The 26,661-nt window shown below is 39.8% G+C and overlaps 1 protein-coding gene across 3 annotated transcripts in view; it reads right to left on the reverse strand.

Annotated features, from left to right (window-relative positions):
- FGD6 (FYVE, RhoGEF and PH domain containing 6) overlaps window positions 1-26,661 on the reverse strand; it is a 122,069-nt gene that overhangs the window by 66,613 nt on the left and 28,795 nt on the right. For 2 of the 3 annotated variants that reach the window (XM_059186542.1, XM_059186540.1), the window contains exon 3: window positions 12,707-12,857. In XM_059186542.1, coding sequence (XP_059042525.1) covers window positions 12,707-12,857 — 151 coding nt within the window. The remainder of the gene's footprint in view (window positions 1-12,706; window positions 12,858-26,661) is intronic. The other variant, XM_059186541.1, reaches the window with a different exon arrangement.

Below are 26,661 nucleotides of genomic sequence, written 5' to 3' on the forward strand. Positions count from 1 at the left end.
AACCTATCATAAATACAATCTAAGGGGCACCTGGGTGGCTCAGTGGGTTAAAGCCTCTGTTTTCGGCTCAGGTCATGATCCCAGGGTCCTGGGATTGAGCCCCGCATCGAGCCTGCTTTCCTTCCTCTCTCTCTCTGCCTGCCTCTCTGCCTACTTGTGATCTCTGCCTGTCAAATAAATAAAATAAATAAATAAATAAACAAACAAACACAATCTAAGAAGTATATTACAAGTGCCTAATGTGCATAAACTTTCTTTCTTTTTTTTTTTTTTAAGATTTTATTTATTTATTTGACAGAGATCACAAGTAGGCAGAGAAGCAGGCAGAGAGAGAGGAGGAAACAGGCTCCACGCTGAGCAGAGAGCCCGATGCGGGGCTCGATCCCAGGACCCTGGGATCATGACCCGAGCTGAAGGCAGAGGCTTTAACCCACTGAGCCACCCAGGCACCCCTGCATAAACTTTCGTGACTTCAGAATTGTTTTTACAACTAATAGTTGGGATGTTACAACTATGTATCCTGTAGGATCTGTGGAGTTATGCAGGGGATTACTGTCTCATTGTGTCAATTAAGAAATGGAGGATTGGGGCGCCTGGGTGGCTCAGTGGGTTAAGCCGCTGCCTTCAGCTCAGGTCATGATCTCAGGGTCCTGGGATCAGGTCCTGCATCGGGCTCTCTGCTTGGCAGGGAGCCTGCTTCCCTCTCTCTCTCCTTGTGATCTCTGTGTGTCAAATAAACAAATAAAATCTTAAAAAAAAAAAGAAATGGAGGATCAAAGAAGTTATAAAAAAAGCTCTCACTCTCACCCTAAGACCCAGAAATTGCACTACTGAGTATTTACGCCACAGATACAAATGCAATGATCCAAAGGGGCACCTGCACCCCAATATTTATACCAGCAATGTTCACAACAGCCAAGCTATGGAAAGAGTCTAGATGTCCATCGACAAATGAATGGATGAAGATGAGGTGTATATATGTGATGGAATATTACTCAGGCATCAAAAAGAATGAAATCTTGACATCTATAATGATGTGGATGGAACTCAAGGGCACTATGGTGAGCAAAGTAAGTCAATGAGACAAAGACAACTATCATATCATCTCACTTACATGTGGAATTAAAGAAACGAAACAGAGGATCATAGGGGAAGAGAGTAAAAAATCAAACAAGATGAAATCAGAGAGAGAGAGACAAACCATAAGAGACTCAATCATAAGAAACACGCTGAGGGTTCCTGGAAGGGAGGGAAGAGAGGGAATAGGATAACTGGGTGATAGACATTAGGGAGGGCACATGATGTAATGAGCACTAGATATTATATAAGACTGATGAATCACTGACCCCAACCTCAGAAACCAATAATATATTTTATGTTAATTAACTGAATTTAAATTAAAGACAAATTTTTAAAAAATGTCTCAACTAGGGACACCTGGTTGGCTCAGTCAGAAGAGAATGAGACTCTTGGTCTTGGTGTGATGAGTTCAAGTCCCACGTTGGATGTGGAGATTACTTAAAAATAAAATCTTTAGGCATGCCTGGGTGGCTCGGTCAGTAAAACATCTGCCTTTGGCTCAGGTCCTGATACCAGAGTCCCAGGACTGAGCCCTGCATTAGGCTTGGAGCTCAGTGAAGAGCCTGTTTCTCCCTCTGCCCCTCACCCCTCTTGTGCTCTCTCTCTCTCTCTCTCAAATAAATAAATCTTAAAATAAAATAAAGTCTTTAAAAAAGTTTTGAAAAAATAAAAGAAGCTCTCTTCCTAAAGCTTCTACTTCAAAGACCTTTGGGTTGATGAATATATAGCTATACCATAGGCATTACTCTGTACAATCTTTCACTTGGCTTTACTGTTTTCCCTATAGTAAGATTCTTTATTTTGATAGTTTTATTAAAATATTCATATTCCATAAAATCTTTTTTCACCTTTCTACAGTCCATGGTTTTCAATATATTCAAGGTTATATAATCATCACCACAATCTAACTTTAGAACATTCTCATTACCCCCAAAAGAAACTCCATGCCTATAAGCAGGCACTCCCTATCCTCCCTTCTGTCCACCTTCTGCAACCATTTATCTTCTGTCTCTATGGATGTCCTCATGCTGAGCATTTCATGTAAATGGAGTCATACAACATGCGGTCTTTTGTGACTGACTTCCTTCACTTACCCAATTTCTAAGGTCCATCCATGTTGCAGCATGCATCAGCACATTTAAAAACTGCTCTGTATGGATGTGAGGGCGATCTGGCTGCGACATCTGTCACCCCATTGATCGCCAGGGTTGATTCGGCTGATCTGGCTGGCTAGGCGGGTGTCTCCTTCCTCCCTCACCGCTCCATGTGCGTCCCTCCCGAAGCTGCGCGCTTGGTCGAAGAGAACGACCTTCCCCAATAGAGGAGAGGACCGTTCTTTGGTCAAGGGTATACGAGTAGCTGCGCTCCCCTGCTAGAACCTCCAAACAAGCTCTCAAGGTCCATTTGTAGGAGAACGTAGGGTAGTCAAGCTTCCAAGACTCCAGACACATCCAAATGAGGCGCTGCGCGTGGCAGTCTGCCTTTCTTTTGAGAATAAAGACTTGAAATAATTAAAAAAATAAAAACTGCTCTGTAATAATTGTGCGTATAGACTACATTTGTTTATACATTCATCAGTTGATGGCTCCATTTATAAGTTGATGGGCATTTGAGTTCCTTCCATTTTTTAGCTATGATGAATAATGCTGCTGTGAACATTTTGCCCTAAGATTTTCTCTGGACATATGCTTTTTTCACATGGGTATATAACAAGGAGTAGAATTGCTGGGTTATATGGTAACTCCAAATTTAACATTTGGAGGAACTGCCAGACTATGTTCCAAAGAGGCTGTATGTACCATTTTACATTCTTGCCAGCAATGTACAGGGGTTTCAATTTCTCCATATTCCTGGCCATCTGTTTATCTCCTTTGAAAAAATGACTAATTTGGGGCACCTGGGTGGCTCAGTAGGTTAAAGCCTCTGCATTCGGCTTGGTCCTGGGATCAAGCCCCGCATCGGGCTCTCTGGTCCGTGGAGAGCCTGCTTCCTCCTCTCTCTCTGCCTGCCTCTCAGCCTACTTGTGATCTCTGTCTGTCAAATAAGTAAATTAAATCTTTGAAAAAAAAATGACTAATTTTAGCCCATATTTTTTCTTTTTAAATTTAAATTCAATTAATTAACACATAACGTATTATTGGTTTCAGGGGTACAGGTCTGTGATGCATCACTCTTATATAATACCTTATCATCACTCTTCTATAATTCAGTGTTCATTATGGCACATACCCTTCCCAATGTCCATCTCCCAGCTGTCCCATCCCTCTGCCCATCCTCCAGCACCCCTCAGATTTTTCCTATGTCCAAGAGTCTCTATGATTTATCTCCCTCTCTGGTTTCATCTTGCTTTATTTTTTTTCCTCTTTTTCTCTATGACCCTCTGTTTTGTTTCTTAAATTCCATGTATCAGTGAAATCATGAAAATTGTCTTTCTCTGACTGACTTATTTCACTTAGCATAATACCCTTTAGCTCCATCCACGTCACTGCCATTTCATTTTGAGGGGTGCATAATGTTCCATTGCACATATATACCATATCTTCATCATCCACTCATCTGTCAATGGACATCCGGACTCTTTCCATAGTTTGGCTATTGTGAATGTTGCTGCTATAAATATTGGGGTACAGCTGCCCCTTTCTATCATTCCATTTAAAAAAAAGATTTTATTTATTTATTTGACAAAGATCACAAGTAGGCAGAGAGGCAGGCAGAGAGAAGTTGGGGGGAGCAGGCTCCCTGCCGAGCAGAGAGCCTGATGCAGGGCTCAATCCCAGGACCCTGAGATCATGACCTGAACCAAAGGCAGAGGCCCAACCCACTGAGCCATCCAGGCACCCCTCGATCACTCCATTTGTATATTTGGGGTAAATAAACAGTAGTGCAATTACTGGGTCATAGGGTACTTCTATTTTTAACTTTTTGAGGAACCTCCACACTATTTTCCAGAGTGGCTGTACCAGCTTGCATTCTCACCAACAGTGCAAGAGAGTTCCCCTTTCTCTACATTCTCGCCAACATCTGTTGTTTCCTGACTTGTTAATTTTAGCCATTCTGACTGGTGTGAGGTGGTATCACATTGTTTGATTTATATTTCTCTAATGCCAAGTGATGTAGAACAGTTTTTCATGTGTCTGTTGGCCATTTGGATGTCTTCTTTGGAAATCTGTTCATTCTGCCGCCCATTTCCTAATGGGATTATTTGTTCTTTGGGTGTTGAGTTTGAAAGTTCTTTATAGATTTTGGATACTAGCCCTTTATCTGATTAAGTCATTTGCAATTATCTTCTCCCATTCTGTCAGCTGTATTTTGGTTTTGTCGAAGGTCTCCTTTGCTATGCAAAGGCTTTCTTTCCCAGTAGTTCATTTTTGCTTTTGTTTCTGTTGCCTTTGGAGGTGTGCTTAGCAAGAAGCTGCTGCAGCCAAGGTTGAAGGGGTTGCTGCCTGTGTTCTCCTCTAGGATTTTGATGGAATTGTCTCACATTTAGGTCTTCCATCCACTTTGAGTTTATTTTTGTGTATGGTGCAAGAAAAGGGTCCAATTTCATTCTTCGGCATGTGACTGTCTAATTCTCCCAACAGCATTTGTTGAAGAGACTGTCCTTTTTCCACTAGACATTCTTTCCTATTCTGTTGAAGATCAGTTGATCATACAGTTGAGGGTCCATTTCTGATTTCTCTGTTTTGTTCCATTCTTCTATTGTCTCTGTTTTTGTGCCATTACCATACTATCTTGATGATGACAGCTTTGTGAAAGAGCTTGAAGTCCGGAATTGTGATGCCACCAGCTTTGGTTTTCTTTTTCAACATCCTTTGGCTATAGGGGTCTTTTCCAGTTCCATACAAATTTTAGGATTATTTATTCCAGCTCTGTGAAAAATGTTGATGGTATTTGGATAGGGATTGCACTGAATGTGTAGATTGCTCTAGGTAGCATAAACATCTTAACAATATTTGCTCTTGTAATCCACGAGTATGGAAAGTTTTCCCATTTCTTTGTGTCTTCCTCAATTTCTTTCATGAGTGTTCTATAGTTTTCTGAGTACAGATCCTTTGCCTCTTTGGTTAGGTTTATTCCTAGGTATCTTATAGTTTTTGGATGCAACTATAAATGGGATCAACTCCTTACTTTCCCTTTCTTCCGTCTAATTGTTGGAGTATAGAAATGCAACTGATTTCTGTGCATTGATTTTATACCCTGACACTTTACTGAATTCCTGTATGAGTTCTAGCAATTTGGGGGTGGAATCTTTTCGGTTTTCCACACAGAGTATCATGTTCTGTGAAGAGTGAGAGTTTGGCTTATTCTTTGCTGATTCAGATGCCTTTAATTTCTTTTTGTTGTCTGATTGCTGAGGCTAAGACAACTAGTACTATGTTGAAAATATTGGACGTCCCTGCCATGTCACTGACCAGAGGGGAAAAGCTCTGTTTTTCCCCATGAAGAATGCTATTATTGTGGGCTTTTTATATATGGCTTTTATGATATGATATGAGATATGATCCCTCTATCCCTTCACTGTGAAGACTCTGAATCAAGAAAGGATGCTGTGCGTTGTCAAACGCTTTTCCTGCATCTATTGAGAAGATCATATGGTTCTTGTCCTTTCTTTTATTAATGTAATATATCACATTGATTGATTTGCAGATATTGAACCACCTTTGTAGCCTAGGAATAAATCCCACTTGGTTGTGGTGAATAATCCTTTTAATGTACTACTGGATCCTATTGGTTAGTATGTTGGTGAGAATTTTTACATCCATGTTCACCAGGAATATTGTTCTGTAAGTCCCCTTTTTGGTGGGGTCTTTGTCTGGTTTTGGGATTAAGATAATGCTCGCCTCATAAAATGAGTTTGAAGTTTACCTTCTATCTCTATTTTTTATTTTTATTTTTTAAAGATTTTATTTATTTATTTGACAGGGAGAGACACAGAGAGAGAGGGAACACAAGCAGGGGAGTGGGAGAGGGAAAAGCAGGCTTCCCCCTCAGCAGGGAGCCCAATGTGGGCCTTGATCCCAGGACCCTGGGATCATGACCTGAGCGGAAGGCAGACGCTTAGAGACTGAGCCAACCAGGTGCCCTATCTCTATTTTTAAAAACAGCTTAAGAATAGGTATTAGTCCTTCTTTAAATGTTTGGTAGAACTCCCACGGGGAGCCATCCAGCCCTGGGCTCTAGTTGGGAGATTTTTTTATTATGGCTTCAATTCCATTGCTGGTTATGGGTCTATTCAGGTTTTCTAATTCTTCCTGCTTCAGTTTTGGTAGTTTATACATCTCTAGGAATGCATCCAATTCTTCCAGATTGGCATATAGTTGTTCATAATATGTTCTTAAAATTGTTCATATTTCTTCAGTGTTGGTTGGGATCTCTCCTCTTTCATTCATGATTTTATTTGGGTTCTTTCTCTTTTCTTTTTGATAAGTCTAGCCAAGAGTTTATCAATCCTATTAGTTCTTTCAGAGAACCAGCTCCCAGTTTCGTTGATCTTTTCTACTGTTGTTCTGGTTTCTATTTCGTTGATATCTCCTTTAATCTTTATTATTTCTATTTTCCTGTGTGGTTTAGGCTTTATTAGCTATTCTTTCTCCAACTCCTTTAGGTGTAAGGTTAGCTTGTATATTTGAGACATTTCTTGTTTATTGAGAAAGGCTTGGATTGCTATATACATCCTTCTGAGGACTGCCTTTGCTGCATCGCAAAGATTTTGAACTGTTTTCATTTTCATGAAAATGGTTCCATGAATTTTTTAAAAGATTTTATTTATTTATTTGAGAGAGAGAGCCTGTGCACAAGTGGAGGGGAGGGGCAGAGGGAGAAGCAGATTTCCTGTTGAGCAGGGAGACTGACGCGGGGCTCAATCCCAGGACCCTGAGATCATGACCTGAATCAAAGGCAGATATGCAACCAACTGAGTCACCCAAGGGCCCCAAAGTTTCCTGAATTTTTAAAATTCTTCTTTAACTTTCTGGTTGACCAATTCATTCTCTAGTACAATGCTATTTAGCTTCCATGTATTTGAGCTCTTTCCAATTTTCCTCTTGTGATTAAGTTCCAGTTTCAAAGCATTGTGGTCTGAAAGTATGCAGGTAATGATCCCAATCTTTAGGTACTAGTTGAGACCTGATTTGTGACCCAGAATGTGATCTGTTCTGGAGAATATTTCATGTTGACTCGAGAAGAGTGTATTCTGTTGCTTTAGGATGGAATGTTCTATATATATCTGTGAAGTCCATCTGGTCCAGTGTGTCATTTAAAGCCCTTATTTCCTTGTTGATCATCTGCTTAGATAATCTGTCCATTGCAGTGAGGGGGTTATTAAAGTCCACTACTATTATTGTATTACTGTAAACATGTTTCTTTAATTTTGTTATTAATAGTTAATTTAATTGGCCACTCTCATGTTAGGGGCATATTTAAAATTGTTAGATCTTCTTGTTGGACAGATCCTTTAATTATGATACAGAGTTCTTCCTCATCTCTTATTACAGTCTTTGGTTTAAAATCTAATTTGTCTGGGGCACCTGGGTGGCTCAGTGGGATAAAGCCTCTGCCTTCGGCTCAGGTTGTGATCCCAGGGTCCTGGGATTGAGCCCTGCATTGGGCTCTCTGCTCATTGTCTGCTTCCCCCTGTGCTTCTCAGAGCCTGCTTGCCCCCAACCCCGCCCACTGCCCCGCCTGCCTCTTTGCCTACTTGTGATTTCTGTCAAATAAATAAAATCTAATTTGTCTGGTATAAGGATTGCCACTCCAGCTTTCTTTTGATGTCCATTAGCATGATGAATGGTTTCCCACCTCCTCACTTTCCATCTGGCAGTGTCTTTGGGTCTAAAATGAGTCTCCTGGGACCACCTGGGTGGCTCAGTGGGTTAAAGCCTCTGCCTTCGGCTCAGGTCATGGTCCCAGGGTCCTGGGATCGAGTCCCACATCGGGCTCTCTGCTGAGCAGGGAGCCTGCTTCCTCCTCTCTTTCTCTGCCTGCCTCTCTGCCTACTTGTGATCTCTGTCAAATAAATAAATAAAACCTTTAAAAGAAATAAAATAAAATGAGTTTCCTGCAGACAGCATATTGATGGCAGAATTTTAACCAATCTGTTAAAATTGGTTAGCCCATTTACATTCAGGGCAGTTAGCCCATTTACATTCAGGGTAACTATTCAAAGATATGAATTTAGTATCATTCTTTTGCCTCTCAAGAGTATCTAAATGATACTCTAAAGTATCATTCTTTTGTCTCTAAAGTTTAGAGGCTTTTGCCTCTAAAGCCTATGAAGCTGTCACTGTATATTGTCTCTGTTCCTTTATGGTCTATGTTACTTTTTGGCTCTCTCTTTGCTTACAGGACCCCTTTGAATATTTCTTGTAGGGATGGTTTGATTATCACAAAGTCTTTTAGTTTCTGTTTGTCCTGGAAGCTTTTTAATCACTCCTTCTATTTTGAATGACATCCTAGCTGGATAAAGTATCCTTCGCTGTACAGTTTTCTCATTTAGCACCCTTAGCCCATTTTTAAAAATTGGGTTATTTATTATGATTGACTTGTAAGAATTCCTTATATATTCAGGATATAAGTCCTTCATTACAAATGTTTGCCAATATTTTCTCCTCCTCTGTGGGTTATCCTTTTATTTTCTTGACGGTACTATATGCAACACAAAAGTTTTTAATTTTGATGTCCAATTTGGCTATTTTCCCCTCCCTTATACTTTTCTTGTTGCATCAATGCAGCCTCTGACTACCCAGAGTCATAAAGAGTTATTCTTTTATTTTGTTCTAAGGGCTTTATAGTTTCAGCTCCTACATTTAAGTCTATCATCCATTTGAGTTAATTTTTGTGTAAGAGCAAAGTAAGACATCTACTTTATTCTTTGGCACATGGATGTTCAATAGCTCCAGCACAATTATTAACCCCCTGATTTCTTTAACTACATATTTTGACTTTTTGTATTACATACATTTTTTTGTTGTTACTTGTAATCTATTGTGAAATGAGATTGGTATAAATAAAGTAATCAACTTAAAATAATTATTTGATCAAGGTCAAATGCCTAGTAAGTGTCAGAGACAGGACTGAAGCACAGGTCTTAGGATGTCAAATCTCATATTTTTGTGAGAAAACAATATTATCTTTCATGTAAACATGTTTCTGATTTATTCATCAAAGATAAGAAAAGGTAAGTTTCAAATTATATTTTGATAAACAAGGAATGATTAGAGATACTTAAGATTTTGCTTGCTTCTTTTTAAATATGCCAATAATAAGAGCTAAAATCTGTTGAGCAATTTGTGTCAGAACTGTTTTAAACAGTATATAACCTTAATCATCACAACAATCTTAGAAAATAAAAAAAAGTGTCAAAAAAAAAAAAGGAAAAAAGAAAAACAAGTGTCTACCCTACTCCCTCGTCTTTTTACAGGTGGGGAAGCTAAGGCGCAAAGATGTTAAATAAATTGCTCAAGATCACAGAGTTGATAAATGATAAGCACCCAGGCAATCCAGCCTCAAAGACTGTGTTGTTGTTGTTCTTCCTCTTCTTTTTTTAAAAAGGATTTATTTATTTAAGAAAGAGAGAGAGGAAAACAGTGAGCAAGCACAAGTGGGGTGGAGGCGCAGAGGGAGAGGGATAGGCAGACTCCCCACTGAGCAGGGAGCTCAATATGGGCTCAATCCCAAGACCCTGAAATCATGACACGAACCGAAGACAGATGAACCACCCAGGCACCTGAAGACCACGCTGTTCTTAACCACTTTGAAAGCAAATTACTTAGAAGAAAAGCATTCACCAGGCTACGCTTAAATGGATCAGTAACCATCTAGAAAGGGAGCGTTAGCTCTTTTAATTATTGCCACAGCTGTCTCAGGTGACCAGAGAGTAAGTTTGTCAGGAGGGCCAACAGCTCTAAAAGAGGGAAATTATTAATACATTAGAATCACATATAAAAATATTAAATGTCAATTGTTAACTGAAGAAATCATCTCATTTTAAAAACAGAAAAATAGGAGTGTCTGGGTGGCTCAGTCAGTTAAGCATCTGCCTCGGGCTCAAGTCATGATCCTAGGGTCCTGGGGTTGAGCTCACTGTCAGGCTCCCTGCTCGGTAGGGATCCTGCTTCCCCCCTCTCCTTCTGTCCCTCCCCCTGCTTTCTCTCTCTCTCAAAAAAGTAAGTAAAATCTTTAAAACAAAACAAATAAATAAACAAAAACCAGAAAACAGAGGCGCCTGGGTGGCTCTATCAGTTAAGCGTTTTCCTTTGGCTCAAGTCATGATCCTGGAGTCCTGGGATCAAGCCCCAAATCAGGCTCCCTGCTCAGTGGGGAGTCTGCTTCTCCCTGTGCTCCTCCATCCTGCTCATGTCTGCTCTCTCACTCACTCTTTCTCAAACAAATATTTTAAAATAAAATAAAAACAGAAAAATATTAAGAGACATACTGCAGTGGGTGGCACAACTAAAGACAAAAACCAATAACATAAAAACCAGAAGGGAGGGGGCGCCTGGGTGGCTCAGTGGGTTAAGCCTCTGCCTTCGGCTCAGGTCATGATCTCAGGGTCCTGGGATGGAGCCCCACATCAGGCTCTCTGCTCAGCAGGTGGCCTGCTTCCTCCTCCCCCTCTGCCTGCCTCTCTGCCTACTTGTGATCTGTCAAATAAATAAATAAATAAAATCTTAAAAAAATCTTAAAAAACAAAACAAAACAAAAGAAAAAACAAAAGGAAAGGAAAGGCCAGTATAAACACAGAGGAAGGAACTCTGGAAGTCTCCAATGACCACAAAACGAATGAGTCAACCAGGCAGTGTTGTGACAGGATGTGTTGAGAAGATGCATAACACAAAAGGGTAGAGAGAAATCGTTCCTTTATACAGTATGTCAGTGAGACTCCTAATAGAAAGTGGACATCTCTTTTGGTGCCATACTTCAAGAAGGGCAGAAATCAGAAAGGGTTTTAACAAGAGAAATGAACAGACCCAAACAACAGGAAGCAGTACTTGTTAGAAAAAGAACTTATAGCTAAGACAGTGAAGATTGATTTAATTATGGCCCTTGGAGAGGAAGACCACTGGAAGCCTCTTCCCCAAATCCTACAGGCTTTGGCTCTTTCTAGGCAAATATTCCTCAGTCAAATATCACTTTCTTTGAGGCTTTATACTAAGTAGACTTCTTAGTTTCTCGCACATTGCTCTTTTTATTCCCTTCATAGCACATAATAATCTGAAGTTCTCACTATTCTAGTGAATATATGGCCCCTCTTGTCCCATTCGGATGTAAGCTGTTCAAGAGCAAAATCCTTGAACACTGCTTTATGCCTAGTACATACTTTTTATGCCTGGTAAATATCTGGGAAATAGTATTTTACAAATATTTGTACCATCTATATATGTGATCTTCAGCGACAAGGAAAATAAGTTTTCAAATCAGAGATAGCACATAGCAGTAAAACATCAGAGGAATTACTTAATAGTCAAAGTAAAGACCCACACACTGCTGAAGTATATGCTGGGCCTTTAAGAACAGTCACTCATCCGGGTTAGGTACTTTACACACTCAGAGACCTTAAGGCTAAATAATTTCTAGTGGTTACTTCCAACTCTATGATTCAATACTTTACAGCATAAAGTCTTACAAGAAATAAACAAATAATCACTGAGTTCTTACCATGTACTAAACAGTGTTCTAAGGCTTTACACAAACCAAATCATTTAGTCCTCATACTTCTTCAATAAATCCTTTTCTTTATAAAACGGGGGCTCTTTAGCTTAAAGATATTAAATAATTTGCCTGCAGTTACTCAACCAACTTGTATGTGGTGGAGCTGGTATTTAAAACTAGACAATTACACAACTTATGCCATTCATTTAAAGTTGAAATAAACTTTAAAAAGCTAAAATATATTAAACAGAAAACAACTGCTTGGTAAGTTATGGCATAGAAGTTAGGTCAAACATGGATTTTCTCCTCTCTGGTTTCATAGGCTTGCTACGAGGATCCTTTCAAATTCTGTCTTGCTGTAATGTTTCAACACATCGTGGGGTTATTCATAATATACTATTTTTACCTTTGTAATGATGCCTTTATTCAAAAAATATATATTCATAGTGAACCATTCTTGTCAAACTAAAGAAACAATACAATGAACCTCCATGTCCTGACATATCTTAAATAATTATCAACATGTGGCCAATCTTGTTTCATGTATACTGAAAATACAAGTGCCAAATTACTTCAAAGGAAATCCTGATGTTTTTAATCGCAGCCTTTTTCTATCTCTAAAAAGATTTCATTAAGTCTGAAATGCATCTAATTCCCTTCTTTCAAGTAGAATTGCTAGCAATAGAAAAAACAATCCTTAGAGGGGATTTCCATTATCAAAAGGAAAACCAAAGACAGTGCCAAAAATAAATTTCTCAAAAAAATTACTAAACTTTAAGTGATGTGCATTTAGAAATGTGATAATATCTTAGGTACTACATTATAGCAGAAACTAATTTTAAATTAGATAATATTTTATAAGTTTGAAGAAAAAAATAACTAGGGATTTTGTGCCTATCATGCTGATAAATATTATTTCTAAATATTATGAGACCAACAAACACAGAAGTAGAAACAATTAAATAGTAACATATACCTGTTTGTCTCCCAGATCAGGGTCCCCTTTACTAGAGTCAGAGCTGACATCGTCTTCGTCAGAACTATTGATGTCTTCTTCCTCATCCGAAGGAAGTTCACCAAGACCAAGATCAAGATCGTTGTGTCCCTCCTGGGATGCTCCAGAACTGCTTCAGTAGAGAATATCACATTAGTCACATTTAATAACAAGGAATACTCTCCAAAACCCACATAAGATCAACCGTCTTATTCCTATGATGTAAGCTCGGTATACCTAAGGGATGTGAACACCAGGATGGAAATAGCCAGACCAACCAAACTTCCCCTTCTCTTTTGCTATCTCAGCTGTCAAAAACCCAATTTCATTTTCATAGCTGCCCTAATCCTATGCTTCTCTATCTTCTTCCTTGAAAAGATCATATCTCTTGTCCTACGAACCAAGAAGCCTTGGAAGGATGTAACCTAGGTTACCACAAACCGGCACTCACTAGCTACGCGGGAACATTCGAAGAGGTGGTGTTTCCCTGGGTCTGTTTTACTTTTTTTTTTTTTTTAAGCAACTAACAAATCTGCCAGAATTGGGAGGTAATGAACGATGCATGGGCTACTGTGAATATGTGCCCAGCCTCCTTGATTACCCCCAGTTCCTTTTATGTAACCACATCATAAGACAAGGGAAGGGATGAGGATGTTAAAAATTCTTGGGCTCTGATCCAGACCTGCTGAATCAGAAACTCTAGGGGTGCAGGGCCCCTAGGGGATACATGTTGGAAGTCTGAAAATCACTGTACCAGGCCATTTACCACCTCCACCTCTCCAGCCTGATGTCATCAACATTTTCCACTTTGTACTGAGACAAATCTCTTCAATCTAAGAGCCATTGTTGCAATCCAGTCTTGGGGGGGGGGGGATTTCCATAGCAGAGTTCCCCAGGAAGACGGCAGAAATAATTCTAACTTTGGTTGTAAAGACTCAAGAACGAATTATCTGTAGGAACTGTTTTCCTGTCTGCAGTTTACAAGAATACATGCAGAACAGAAGAGTCAGTAAAAGAATCAGAGAAAATCGTCAGGAGAAAACACTTGAGAATAAAGAGACAGTTGCACTTCACCCTGGCAGGTCTCTTTACGGGTCAAGGCCAGGTCACTCAACTGCCATGGCTTCTACATGTTATGAAAATTCCTAACAGGAATCTTAAAAGCTAAAGATGAATTCTCTGCCAGTTCCTGATTACACATTGTAGGATACAGACAGCCTCAGATGCCATTCCTGGAACTCAACTGTTAGAGAAACCAGTTGGATGAAGGCAGAATGCCAAAAGGAACACCTCCCTCTGCCAAAGACAGGGGTTCCTACTATTCAGGAGCTGGAGGGCCTTACGGAATCATATCACAGCCTCAAGTAGGTGGGTGCGCGCCCGATCATAGCTCCATGACATGGAGGATACTCACACCCTAGGGTGGAGTTGGGGGTGGAGAGCGGAAGCTTCCCAGTCAGATCACGGGCAAAACTCACTGCCTCTGGGTGCAGGGACAGGAGCCCAACTCAGCTGGGTAATTAGTTGATTTAAATTAGCTGGAGTAAATAAAGTTAACAGGATAGAGAGACTGCAGGAGAAATCCATTTAAGTAAAGCAAAACCTACCTCAACTTGTTTTTATCATTAATTCTTTAACTCTTTACATCCTCTAAAACCCTGTTACTCAAAACATGTTCAATCTATGAGCAGCTTCAGCATCACCGGAAGCTTTTTAGAAATACAGAACTTTAGGCCTCACCCTGAGGCACTGAATCACAATCCAGTTGTAACAAAAGCCCAGTAATCTGTTTTTTTCAAATCAGTGCACTCTTTTAGACTCAACAGTATAAAAATTTTGGATAATCAGTAACAGCTTGTAGCACCTGTGAGGAAATTGGGTTTATTCTGTCTGAAGAGAGAGCTGAGAGGTGTTTCTTGGTTCAACATCTGGAAAGCCATTATTGATGAGATAATAAGTAGCTAGTTGCCACAACCATTAGGCATATAAATACTTACAAAAGTTAACGTTTCAGAACAAGAAAAGAAAAAGGCTTTAAATATTAAAAGGATATGGATCAAAACATAACCACCACAAAATATTGGGAGGGTTTTTTTTCTTTTTAAGACTTTATTTATTTGTCAGAGGGAAAGAAAGAGCACAAGCAGGGGGCGTGGAAGGCAGAGGGAGAAGCAGGCTCCCCACTGTGCCAGGAGCCTGATGAGCGACTCAATCCCAGGACTCTGGGATACTAACTTGAGCAGAAGGCAGATGCTTAACAGACTGAGTCACCTAGGTGTCCCATGTTGGGCGAGTTTAGTTCTGAAAATTGCTTTCCTACAGAAAACCTTCCCTGCTTATCTCCTCCCTCTCTCACATTAGCTTACCTGTCTTCTGAATTCCACACCTTCTCCTTCCAATGTACCTGTTGATAAATTTGTTTCCCTAGCTAAAACGTAAATTCCTAAGAACAAGTAAAGGGTCTTTTCAGTTGAATACCCTGTTAAGTTGATACTTAACAGGCCCTCGGTAAATTTTTACTGAATAAACAAAATTTACATTGGAAAGCAAAGGGTGTTAAATTTCAGAAGTTCAGATGGTATTTATGGCAGTAGTGATCACAAAGACAGGTTTGGAGGGGTAACACTGGGATAGTGCGTGGTTTAAAGAAAGGCCAACCTAGGTATTATAATCAGTGGTGTGGAAATGGATATCTGTATTCAGAAAACAAAAAACATTTTGGCTGTAGTAGAGGTCTCCTATATATAATTAATGGAAAAAGAGAGATTGGAGAGAATGACAGTTGCCAACCTGCCAAAGGTCATAAATAATAGAGGAGTCCATACTCATCTTGCAGGCCTTTAACAATAAGACTCAAATCTTCCAGTAGACCTCAAAGATTCCCTTAATAGAACTCTAAGTCGAATGTCATTACCATACTTCTCTCTTGATAGTGCCAATGAGGCAGAGAATAACACCTCTTCCCATCAATCCAGCCTTGTAGGCACAGCCTCTGCCCCACTCCCCTGACCCAACAAGGGAAAAGGACAGCCCTGCTAATTAGCATCAGTGAGATCCTCTTGATGATCTCAAAAGATTCAACTGAAGTGAAAGGTGCTCCCCATACATCTGGATGGTAAACAGGAGAGACCATTTACGATTTCTGAAGCTTAGAAGGGAGGAAAGTGAGCAAAGTAAGGTTTTAGGAAGACTAATCTTATAACCCAATGCTAGTGAACTAACTGGGGGCTGAATGGAGGCAGGCACAAAGACAGAAGTGGATGGGGATCTAAGAAGTAATTTCAACAGTGCAGAAATGAGGTTGGCTATATGAGGAATTAAGAGGAAGGGTTGGATATAAGAGGTTAAAAAAAAATCATCAGGGTAAAGAGGTGGGGAAAAACCTGTCTTCCTTCAAGATTTCATGAACAGTCATCAGCAAAATAAGGGGGATATTAATTGCAATAGAGATATCTTAACAAGGGATATGATTTTAAGGAAAGATAATGGGTTCAGGAGCAAAATCAGGAAAGATGGCATTTAGTAACCACATTTATATGTTCAGCTCTATGTGATCCAACAGAGAAAAATTGTTAATCTCTTTTCTCATGTAATCCTTAACAGCTTTCAAATCTATAGATCTCTGATAATGAAGTATGGATTCCTTACTGATGCTAGTCATGTTGGGGGCTCCTGTATTCTTTACATTTCCTTCCCCCGGTCTGGAAGATAATGTCCTAGCACTGTAGGCTTTCTGGGTTAAAGGAACAGGACATAGTGTTTCCTCTATACTTTTCTGCCTGGTTATTTCATAACTTGATAATCGAAATAAAAGGAAAGTAAGTTGCAACCACAACCAGGACAGAGTCAGGACTGGGCTCTACCTCCCAGGCCATCCTTTCCAAGGATGATTAGTTTCTGGATGGAGTAAGGACAGAGAAAATAATGCCAGAAGTAAATGCCCACTGGTTAGACAGCTGTTCTTCAGTTCCACAGTCAAGCATCAACACATTTAGACTGATTATTTAATGCCATCACTTTTAAAAAAATCAATTATTTTTTGTTTATGTTTTTGCGATAAGGACAGTATTCCCTCCACTGAAAGTACATCAAATTTCTCTTTCACGTTAAGATGTCACATGAAGGAGGATTTCTTTTTTAGAAGAAATCTAAGAAGAAATTTAAATTAGTATTTAAAAATACTTATTTAATCCATCTCCCCTAAGAGTCTTCAGGAAAGTGAAATCTGTACAGCACTGAGCCAGACATCACCACCAAAACATTCTTGTGAGCCTCCAGTAAACTGAAAATTCCAGCAAAGGGAGGGGAAGGAGGTCGAGGATAGCAGAGAAAGGAAAAGGAGAAGTAGAGTTAACTGAAAAACACTTTGAAAGCACAGAATCCTGTCCCCTGCTGTTGATGAATCCAATTACCTTTTTCCTCTCGTCTGCCATTTTATTCTGAGACCCTTAAACAATGAATGTACCCCGTAATTCCTTCCAAACTTGGAAGAAAAAAGTTTATTCCAATATCCTCAGCTTCAAAGTTTCTTTCTCCTTTTCAAGTCACAACATGTAAATCTGAACACTTCTGTGATCTTTTCTCTTCTTCTTCCTTTTTACTCCTGGACCAAACTGAACAGAACCTGCTAGTCCGCAGGATGTTGTTATAATTCTTTTACAAATGATGTCTCATTATGACTTGGTGATTATGTGTTTCCTTTGGCTGCTTTCATATTTATTGCAGAATGAATGGGAAAAACTACTGGTAAGCACTTAAGGATGAATATTACATAGAAAAATAAGAAAAAAAAGCTTTCATAAGTTAGATATTATTATATGCCAACTACAGGATATTGGTTCACAATTTTCATCAAAAAAGTGTTTCTATTTAGTTTCACCAGAGTATGTTTTACTCAGGTACTTCAGCTTCTTTACTGAATTTTAGATTCCAATGTCAGGTTGAAAACCATGAATCAAATCCAAAAAAATGATTTAAAAACCACTTTTATTCTTGTTTTCAGGCCCTCTTTTCAATTATATGGGGCTTACAGAATTTTCTCTATTTTCCACTCAGATAAGCTACATAGGAACTACCCCTAAAATGAGTTATTTCTCTACTACTTTTAGGAAACCCAGCACCACTGTGAAGTAAGTATACGTTGCCATTTTCATTCTCAAATAAAGCAAGTCATGTACTCGTGGCATGTTTTTAGGTTTTCCAAACATGGGGTCTTGAGCAATTATTTTAAGTACTTGCAGAGCTAGAGGGTCAGGGTAACAGAACATAAAAGCCAAAAGAGTGTGAGGCAAACTTATCTGACCTGAACAAAAATCAGGTTCTTCAAGTGTGACCCCTCTGTGCTAAGAGGCAAACTACCTCATCTGATAGGTCTTCTCTATTACTGACTGCTTTAATAAGGTGTAAAGCTGTGGACGGAAAATGTTCATAATACACTATAATAGCGGAAATCCTTCCCCTTAAAGAAAGGTATATACATTAGTTTTTTAAATATACAGTAGTTTTTAATCTTCTGAGAAACCATTAAGACAAACTATTTTAATTTTAAAACTTAATAATTTTATAATCTGGGCTTTAGTAAAAAAATAATTTCACATATGTATATAACATATTCACTTCTTTCAATTAAATATTTTGATTAATATCACATAGAGTAGGAATAAACAAAAACACTACAATGAGGGATAGCACAGCAGGAGTTTGTTACCACAAAAAGGAAAGGAAGTGAAAAGAAACTTGCAGCATAAAATGAACACAATTAGCATTTTACTCTTTGGTTCATGGATTTTAGAGGTGTTAACAACCAAGTCTTTTAAAACTAGCAAGCTGGGTTTCTACAGCTAGAAAACGAAGTGGGCGTGTTTTTCAAGTCCATCACCGAAGCCTAGTATTCCCTCCTGACAGGGTCCCCCAGAAGGAGCTTTTATTAGTCCTCCGGTTTACATTCCAGGGAAACTGGGTATTTTCTGTGGTTCCTTTTTCTGAAGCCACTCCTTTCTGTGGTAGCAAATTCCTGCTGGTTTTCAAGATTGCCTTTATTTGACCCCTTTAACTACTTTTTAGGTGGGAAAGGTATACAGACTATGCTTTTTCCTTAAGGCCGGTAGGGGATTGTTCAGGAAAATCATCAGTATGCCTCTAGAGAATAGATAGAGAGGAATGACCTTCTGGCCAGCCAGCTGATGACTTTAAAAAAGGAAAAAGAGGGGCGCCTGGGTGGCTCAGTCGGTTGGGCATTGGACTCTTAATTTCAGGGTCCTAGGAAAGAGCCCCACGCGGGGCTCTGTACTCAGCAGGAAGTCGGCTTGGGATTCTCTCTCTCCCTCTCCCTATGCTCCTCCTCCTGCTCTTTCTGTTTTTCTTTCTCAAATAAATAAATAAATCTTTCAAAAAACAAAAATAAAAAGAGAAAAAGAGTCTGTAAAGGGATTATTCAACATTTTGCAGGGGCCACTGAGTAATAAACACACAACCTATTGCCTATGCCACAGTGAACAGTACCATACTATCAGGCATCTCCCACAGCATTCTGAGTTGTGGGAAAACTTCTTGCCTCTAAATAGGCCTCCAGGGTTCCTGGTGCAATCCTAGTGACACAAGAGGAGCCTAGGTCTGATCACAATCCAGTAGGCACTCTTGTCTCTCCATCTTAGCTGGAAGGCATCTGATTCAGGCATGAGCCGCTCCTAGCTAGAGAGGAATAGATTGTTATTAAAAAAAAAATGCCTCCTGCGGCACCTGGGTGACTCAGTGGGTTAAGCCTCTGCCTTTGCTCAGGTCATGATCTCAGGGTCCTGGGATCGAACCCCACATCGGGCTCTCTGCTCAGCGGGGAGCCTGCTTCCCCCTCTTGGCCTGCCTCTCTGCCTACTTGTGGTCTCTCTCGCTCTGTCAAATAAATAAATAAATAAATCTTTAAAAAAAGAAAAAGAAAAAGAAAAAGCCTCCTGAAACAAGCACTAGCTAAAATAAATACCAAACATTTAATTACCAGCAGTTTTGTTTTCTTAAAATTTGGAAGGGTTTGAGAATGATTCCTTAAAATATTCTTCAAGAAATGTGCACTGAAATCGTTTTCTTAATTTTCTTAATACAAACAGAAAAGCATTCTCTTGAGCTTGGAACTGCCTCCAAATAAAATACAGCACATTTCCAATACAGTTTTGTCATTGTAGCGAAGATGATGTTTATTTGTGGAAAACTGAAAAAATTTTAAGTTAGAGTTGACCCACCATCCTTTCTTCCCTCCACCTCCTCACGTATAATGTATAACTCTTGAGTAAAGGACACTAGAAATAATGAGGAGGGGATGGCTACATGACAGTGCTTCATGTTTAGACCCACATACACACACGTGCACACACACACACAAATGCTGCATATTTACAAATACATTAATACATATATTGTCATATATATACTCTATACTATTTAAAATACATAAAACTGCTATGCCATTTATTTCAATAAATATCGAGGGCTTATCATATATCATATTATTTTAGGGGCTGGATGAAGATAATCTATAGAATTAGTTAATGTTCAAACAGTAAATTCTGTTGGTTACTTTTCTTTTTACCTACTGAGTGAAGCTTTCCTAAACAGATAAAGGCAGGGGGAATTGGGATAATCACCATAACTAACATATAGGCATAATTAGCATATAAATATTTATTTGACACAGAGGAAGATCAAAGTAGGCAGAAAGGCACACAGAGGGAGAAGGGGAAGCAGGCTCCCTGCTGAGGAGAGAGCCCAATCCAGAGCTCCATCCCAGGACCCTGAGACCATGACCTGAGCCAAAGGCAGAGGCTTAACCCACTGACCCTCCCAGGTGCCCCAAAAGTTAGGGTGTTTATCAAATTAGAGAGAAATCTCTCTCTTGGCAGGCAGCCATGGCAGAAAAGGCAAGCATCCATCCACAGTGGGAACTGGGGATCCAAACCCAAGCCCTCTCCTTGGCCTTGCCTGGTTCTAACACTATAGTAGGGAACCCAGTTGGAAGCTGGGCCTGGGAAGTAAGACTGATTGATGAGGACATAAACACCTTATCCTATGACTCTCTTCCTAAACAGGGTGACCATGTATTTTTGTGTCAATTATACATGCCACGTTGCTTCCACTAATTTCATCATAACTCGAGCAGCCACTGACAAGGTGGAGAGATCTTTGGAAAATGTGATCGTTCCCTCGATCATGCTATGCTCTTGACTATGAATTGGCTCAGTCGGTAAAACTGACTATGGTATGATGAAACTACTATGGTATGATACCTATTGTGTTCTGCCTTAACATCAATGGAAAACCAAGAGGATGTCAAATGGCCTAACTACAAGTTACCCTTCCTACTCTGTTGTTCCTCAGACAGGGCGCCCTAGCCAAACGATCTTGTCTATCACAGGGACAGTTTTGGCTACACCTGAGTAGAGGACTTTAGCCCCTTGACACATGCAGTTATTCAAACCAGCCAATCACATTGTCCCATGGGAACCAAAGGTCATCCCACTCCCTTGTTACTGCAGGGTCTGCCTTCCACAGCACAGCCCCTGGTGACTCACTTTGTTCCCAAGTGCATGCTTGGTGTGGCCCTGTGTGGCATGCTATGTCCTCCTCCTCTAGGCTGTATATGTGACCAACAAACTGCCATGAATCTTATCTGTCTGATGTCATGCGTCTGGCAATCCTCATAACCCATGGTCAGGAATCCCTTCCTCACTGACAGGGTGGACAGGAAACAATCAAAACATCATTAATTTAATTATATTATGAATTAATAAAATATTAAGTTACATATTTATTTTAAAATTATACACAAACTATAAGTTTATTATTAATTTAATTAATTGCTAATTTAAAATACTTAAAACCACAAAAGAGGGTGCTATTTTCTGGGATCTTTAAGTACAAAGCAGGTGTACTGACAGTTTCTAATAGAATTATTCTGATAAATCCCCTTGAAGGGATATCAAGTTAGCTTCCTGTATACCTATTATATTTTGCATATACTTCCAAAGTTTGTCATGATAAACTTAAGCAATTTTCAAGTTAGAGGTATTAATGTTATGTGTTACAAAAATACAACATATTACTTGTTACAGAATATTTAATATTACCTTAAATATATACCCCACTATAATAAAGTAGTAGGGAATCACACAGAAACCAGCAATTAAACAAAAAACACATTTGCTTTCCATCTAAGATCTTATTTTAGCCAAGCCTACTTGAGTGTTCCCACTTTCTAACAGGAACTACAACCTTTAATTGGGATTTCCCACTGCAGTGGGGAGGATAGGAGCCCATAAGCAGCCAAGATGGGGAGCTGAGATTGTCACTCTTACACGTCAGTTCACTTCATTATTTAAAACTATACATGAACAATTCTACTTATAATCCCAGAGAGCCCTGAAGAACCCTTTTCTTTCTCAGAGCACATTGGAGACACAGGTCTCTTTTTTCCAAGACTGAGAGGCTGGTGAGGGCATCAGGAAGGACATGGGCTTTCTTCCTCCACTCTCATTCCCATGCATCACTATATCTTTTCACTAGTTACATGATTAACTAGCTCCCTGTTTAATTTTAGCATTCTTGACTGGGGAACCTGGGAAACACCTTAACATTTCTAACAAACCTGCATAGCATCTTCGAAAGCTAGAGCCAGAACAAATGGAAGGGAAGGAAAAACAAATGTGTTTAAGAAGTGAGATATAGGGATTCCCTTTAGAAAGGGTCAGAAGCATTTCATTACAGTTTCATACATTTCTAGGAGCAGAGAGAAGGCACTAGCCAAGAGAAAAAAAAAACACCTAAATCCAAGACAGACTTGCATTTTAATCTAGGCTCTACTACTTACCTGCTGTGTGCAGATGGCTGGCTCTTTAGCCTCTTCCCTAAACTATTATGAAGAGTAAATGACATAATGTGCACATGTCTAGTACATGCAATGGACAGGAAATAAAGACAAATTTTTAAAAGCAGACACGAGAAGGAGGAGAACAAACTGGTCCATTACGTAAGTGTAATTAATGGTAAGAGGAACTGGAAGGTTTTGTTCTTGTTCACCCCTGGTTACCACTGTATTTAGTACAATACCTGATCTATTTCTTACATGAATGAATTGATAAATTAGTGACCTTGGGGTGCATGGGTGGCTCAGTGGATTAAGCCTCTGCTTTCAGCTCAGGTCATGATCTCAGGGTCCTGGGATTGAGCTCCGCATCAGGCTCTCCGCTCAGCAAAGAGTCTGCTTCCCCCTGCTACCCCCCGCCCTCTCTCTGCCTGCCTACTTGTGGTCTCTCTCTCTCTCTCTCTGTGAAATAAATAAATAAGATCTTTAAAAAAAAAAAAAAAGAAAAAAGAAATTAGTGACCTTTATCTTTATATCTCACAAAAACAGCACAGGATGAGTAGACAAGTCCAATCTGCTGCTTCTTTTTGTAAGGCCCATAAGCCAAGAATAGTAGAAAAAAATCAAGAGAAATATTTTGTGATGTGTAGAAATTACATAAAACTCAAATTTCAGTGTTTACAAATAAAGTTTTATTAGAACATAGCCAAACAGATTTGTTTTTGAACTTTCTATGCCTGCTTTCATGCTATATCCACAGATTTGAAGAGCTACAACAGAGATCACATGGCCTATAAAGTCTAAAATATTTACCATCTGACTCTTCAGCAAAAAAGTTTACTGACCCTTGCTTTAGTAGTTTACCTGGAAAAAGCAGTATATCTGCTTTGGAGCAAAAAGCTGCCTGTTTTCATCTTTGCTTTATCACTTACTATCTAAGCAAAACTGGGTAATAAGCTCTTAACCTCAATTTGCCTCAGTTTCCTCATCCATAAAATAGGGATAATAATAGTGTCTATCTGAAAGGGATTTATGAGGATTCAATGAATTTATAATGAATAATGTACTAACAACAATGCCTCATACATAGGAAGCTTATTTGCTGGTATGCATGCTCTCCCTCCTCACACATTTAGAGTGCCACCTGTAATATTAAAAAAAATAATAAATTATCATTCTAGATACTTAAAAGTCTAGACTTGTATAAAAACTGACTTCAGAGAGAAGCTTCTGCATTATCAGTCATGTGAAACAGCTCATCATCAGTGTACGCGGCTGAGTAACAAACTCCTGGGATGAGATCATCTGAGCCATGCTTTCACAGCAGGTCTTTCAGTGCTGCTTTCTGGGAGTCTGTACTTGTACAGTACTATCCTGAAGCTCAGAATAACAACAGTTTTACCTACATCACCATACTGTCTCCTATTTCTTTTTTTTTTTTTAAGATTTTATTTATTTATTTGACAGAGAGAAATCACAAGTAGACCGAGAGGCAGGAAGAGAGAGAGGAAGGGAAGCAGGCTCTCTGCTCAGCCACTGAGCCACCCAGGTGCCCCCTGTCTCCTATTTCTAAAACAATTTCAGTTACCACCTAATTTAGAGGTATCCCATTAGATCTCAAGACACTTTTTTTTTTCCTTTAGAAGGTTTTATTTATTGGGGCACCTGGGTGGCTCAGTGGGTTGAGTCTCTGCCTTTCGCTCAGGTCATGATCTCAGGGTCCTGGGATCGAGCCCTGCATCGGGCTCTCTGCTTGGCAGGGATTCTGCTTCCCTGCTCTCTCTGCCTGCCTCTCTCCCTACTTGTGATCTCTGCCTCTCTCTCTGTCAAATAAATAAATAAAATATTTTTTTTAAAAAAGAAGAAGAAGGGGGCGCCTGGGTGGCTCAGTGGGTTGAGCCACTGCCTTCGGCTCAGGTCATGATCTCAGGGTCCTGGGATCGAGTCCCGCATCGGGCTCTCTGCTCAGCAGGGAGCCTGCTTCCTCCTCTCTCTCTCTCTGCCTACTTGTGATCTCTGTCTGTCAAATAAATAAATAAAATCTTTAAAAAAAAAAAAAAAGAAGAAGAAGATTTTATTTATTTATTTGACAGACAGAGATCACAAGTAGGCAGAGAGGCAGGCAGAGAGAGATAGAGGAGGAAACAGGCTCCCTGCTCAGCAGAGAGCCTGATGTAGGGCTCCATCCCAGGACCCTGAGACCATAACAGGAGCCGAAGGCAGAGGCTTAATCACTGAGCCACCCAGACACCCTTCCAGATACTTTTAAAAGCACCTTTCTAAACACTAGCTTTATCCCTCTTTGGTAAAAAACAACAACAAAGACTGAAAAGATCTCTGAAAGATATAAAAAGCATGAGTCATGCAATGAAGTTGCTAATTCTTTTGGTAATAGAAACTTTACTTTGAATGTAAAGCAAAGTATTTCTTTCTTTCTTTTAAGATTTTATTTAGGGGCGCCTGGGTGGCTCAGTGGGTTAAGCCTCTGCCTTTGACTCAGGTCATGCATGGTCTCAGGGTCGTGGGATCGAGCCCCGCACTGGGCTCTGGCTCAGCGGAGAGCCTGCTTCCCACCCCCACCCCACCCTGCCTGCCTCTCTGCCTACTTGTGATCTCTATCACGTAAATAAAAATCTTAAAAAAAAAAAAAAAAAAGATTTTATTTATTTGAGAGAAAGAGAGGGAGCATGAGCTGGGGGAGGAGCAGAGGGAGGGAGATGGGAAACTGACACCCCACTGAGCAGGGAGCCCAGCAGGGGCCCAAAACCAGGACCCTGAGATCAAGACCTGAGCTGAAGGCAGACCCTTAACTGACGGAGCTGCCCAGGCACCCCACCTGTATTTCTCTTCTAATTTCAGATTTTCATCCTAAAGTAGAAAGAGTCTAGTAGATAGTACTTCAAAACCCTGATCCCCTACTTTGAGCCACCAGCTAAAGGCACCAGAAAAGGAGCAGAAGTAAGTAAGGAGAAGTTACGATACTAGAAAACAGTAAGAGAAGAGGGAAAGAGGAAAGAGATAAGGAGCAGTAGAAAGACAAAGCATGCTAAACTCCTCCATCTGTAACGCGTGTCCACATTACCCTAGCCCTTCACTGAGCTCCTGCAGAGTCAGGTTCTGTGTTAGGCACTGAGGTGAAACAAGGAAGACTTCCTGCCTCAAAGGAAACAGTGCTGACTGTTTCCTCTGCCTTTCTCAAGTACCTCCAAGACAAGAAAGGCCTCCTGTGAACACAGATTAACTACCCCTAAACTTTCCACTTATTCTAAAACTTTCCATTATTAAAAAAGCAAGCAAACAAACAAAACCCCCAGAAAACCTTTTCTCTAAACTGGAATGGAGGGGGGATAATGACAGGGAAAGGAAGAAGCATTTTATTTTTCACTGTTTGAACATTTAACTTTGAAAGAAAAAAAAAAAGGATTCTATATAACTTTTATTAAAAAATTAAAATACAAAGAATTGAAAATCCCCATTCTCCCTCCTCCTAAATTTAGTAATCTCAGTTCTTCCAAGCATCCCTCATAAACAGTACATACATACATATATATATATATATATATATATATATATTCTTTTTTTTTTTTTTTAAATACCTAAGAAGAAAAGAGCAGGGGCACCTGGATGGCTAAGTTGCTACGTGGTTGCCTTCAGCTCAAGTCATGACCCCAGGATCCTGGGATCGAGCCCCGCATCGGGCTCCCTGCTCAGCAGGAAGACTGCTTCTCCCTCTCCTACTCCCCCGCTGTGTTCCATCTCTCTCTCTCTCTCTCAATCAAATAAATAAATAAATAAATAAATAAATAAATAAAATCTTAATAGAAGAAGAAGAGGAGGAGAAGGAGAAGGAGGAGGAAAGAAAAGAGGAGGAAAAGATCAAAGGTAAAGGGGAGGATGGCCTGGAGACAGCCATCCTGTCTAAGCCTCTCACAAAATGCAAAAAAACAGATCATGTTGACATGTGGATTATGGCAATAATTTTCATTATACTTCCTGTAGAAGCTACTGTAAACTTCAACACCTCTACTCACAGTCACCAATTTTAACTTAATGGAATCCACCTACCCACAGGGCAGTAGCAGAAAGGCCA

Source organism: Mustela lutreola, chromosome 8 (assembly GCF_030435805.1).
Source record: "Mustela lutreola isolate mMusLut2 chromosome 8, mMusLut2.pri, whole genome shotgun sequence".
Classification (NCBI taxonomy): Eukaryota; Metazoa; Chordata; class Mammalia; order Carnivora; family Mustelidae; genus Mustela; species Mustela lutreola.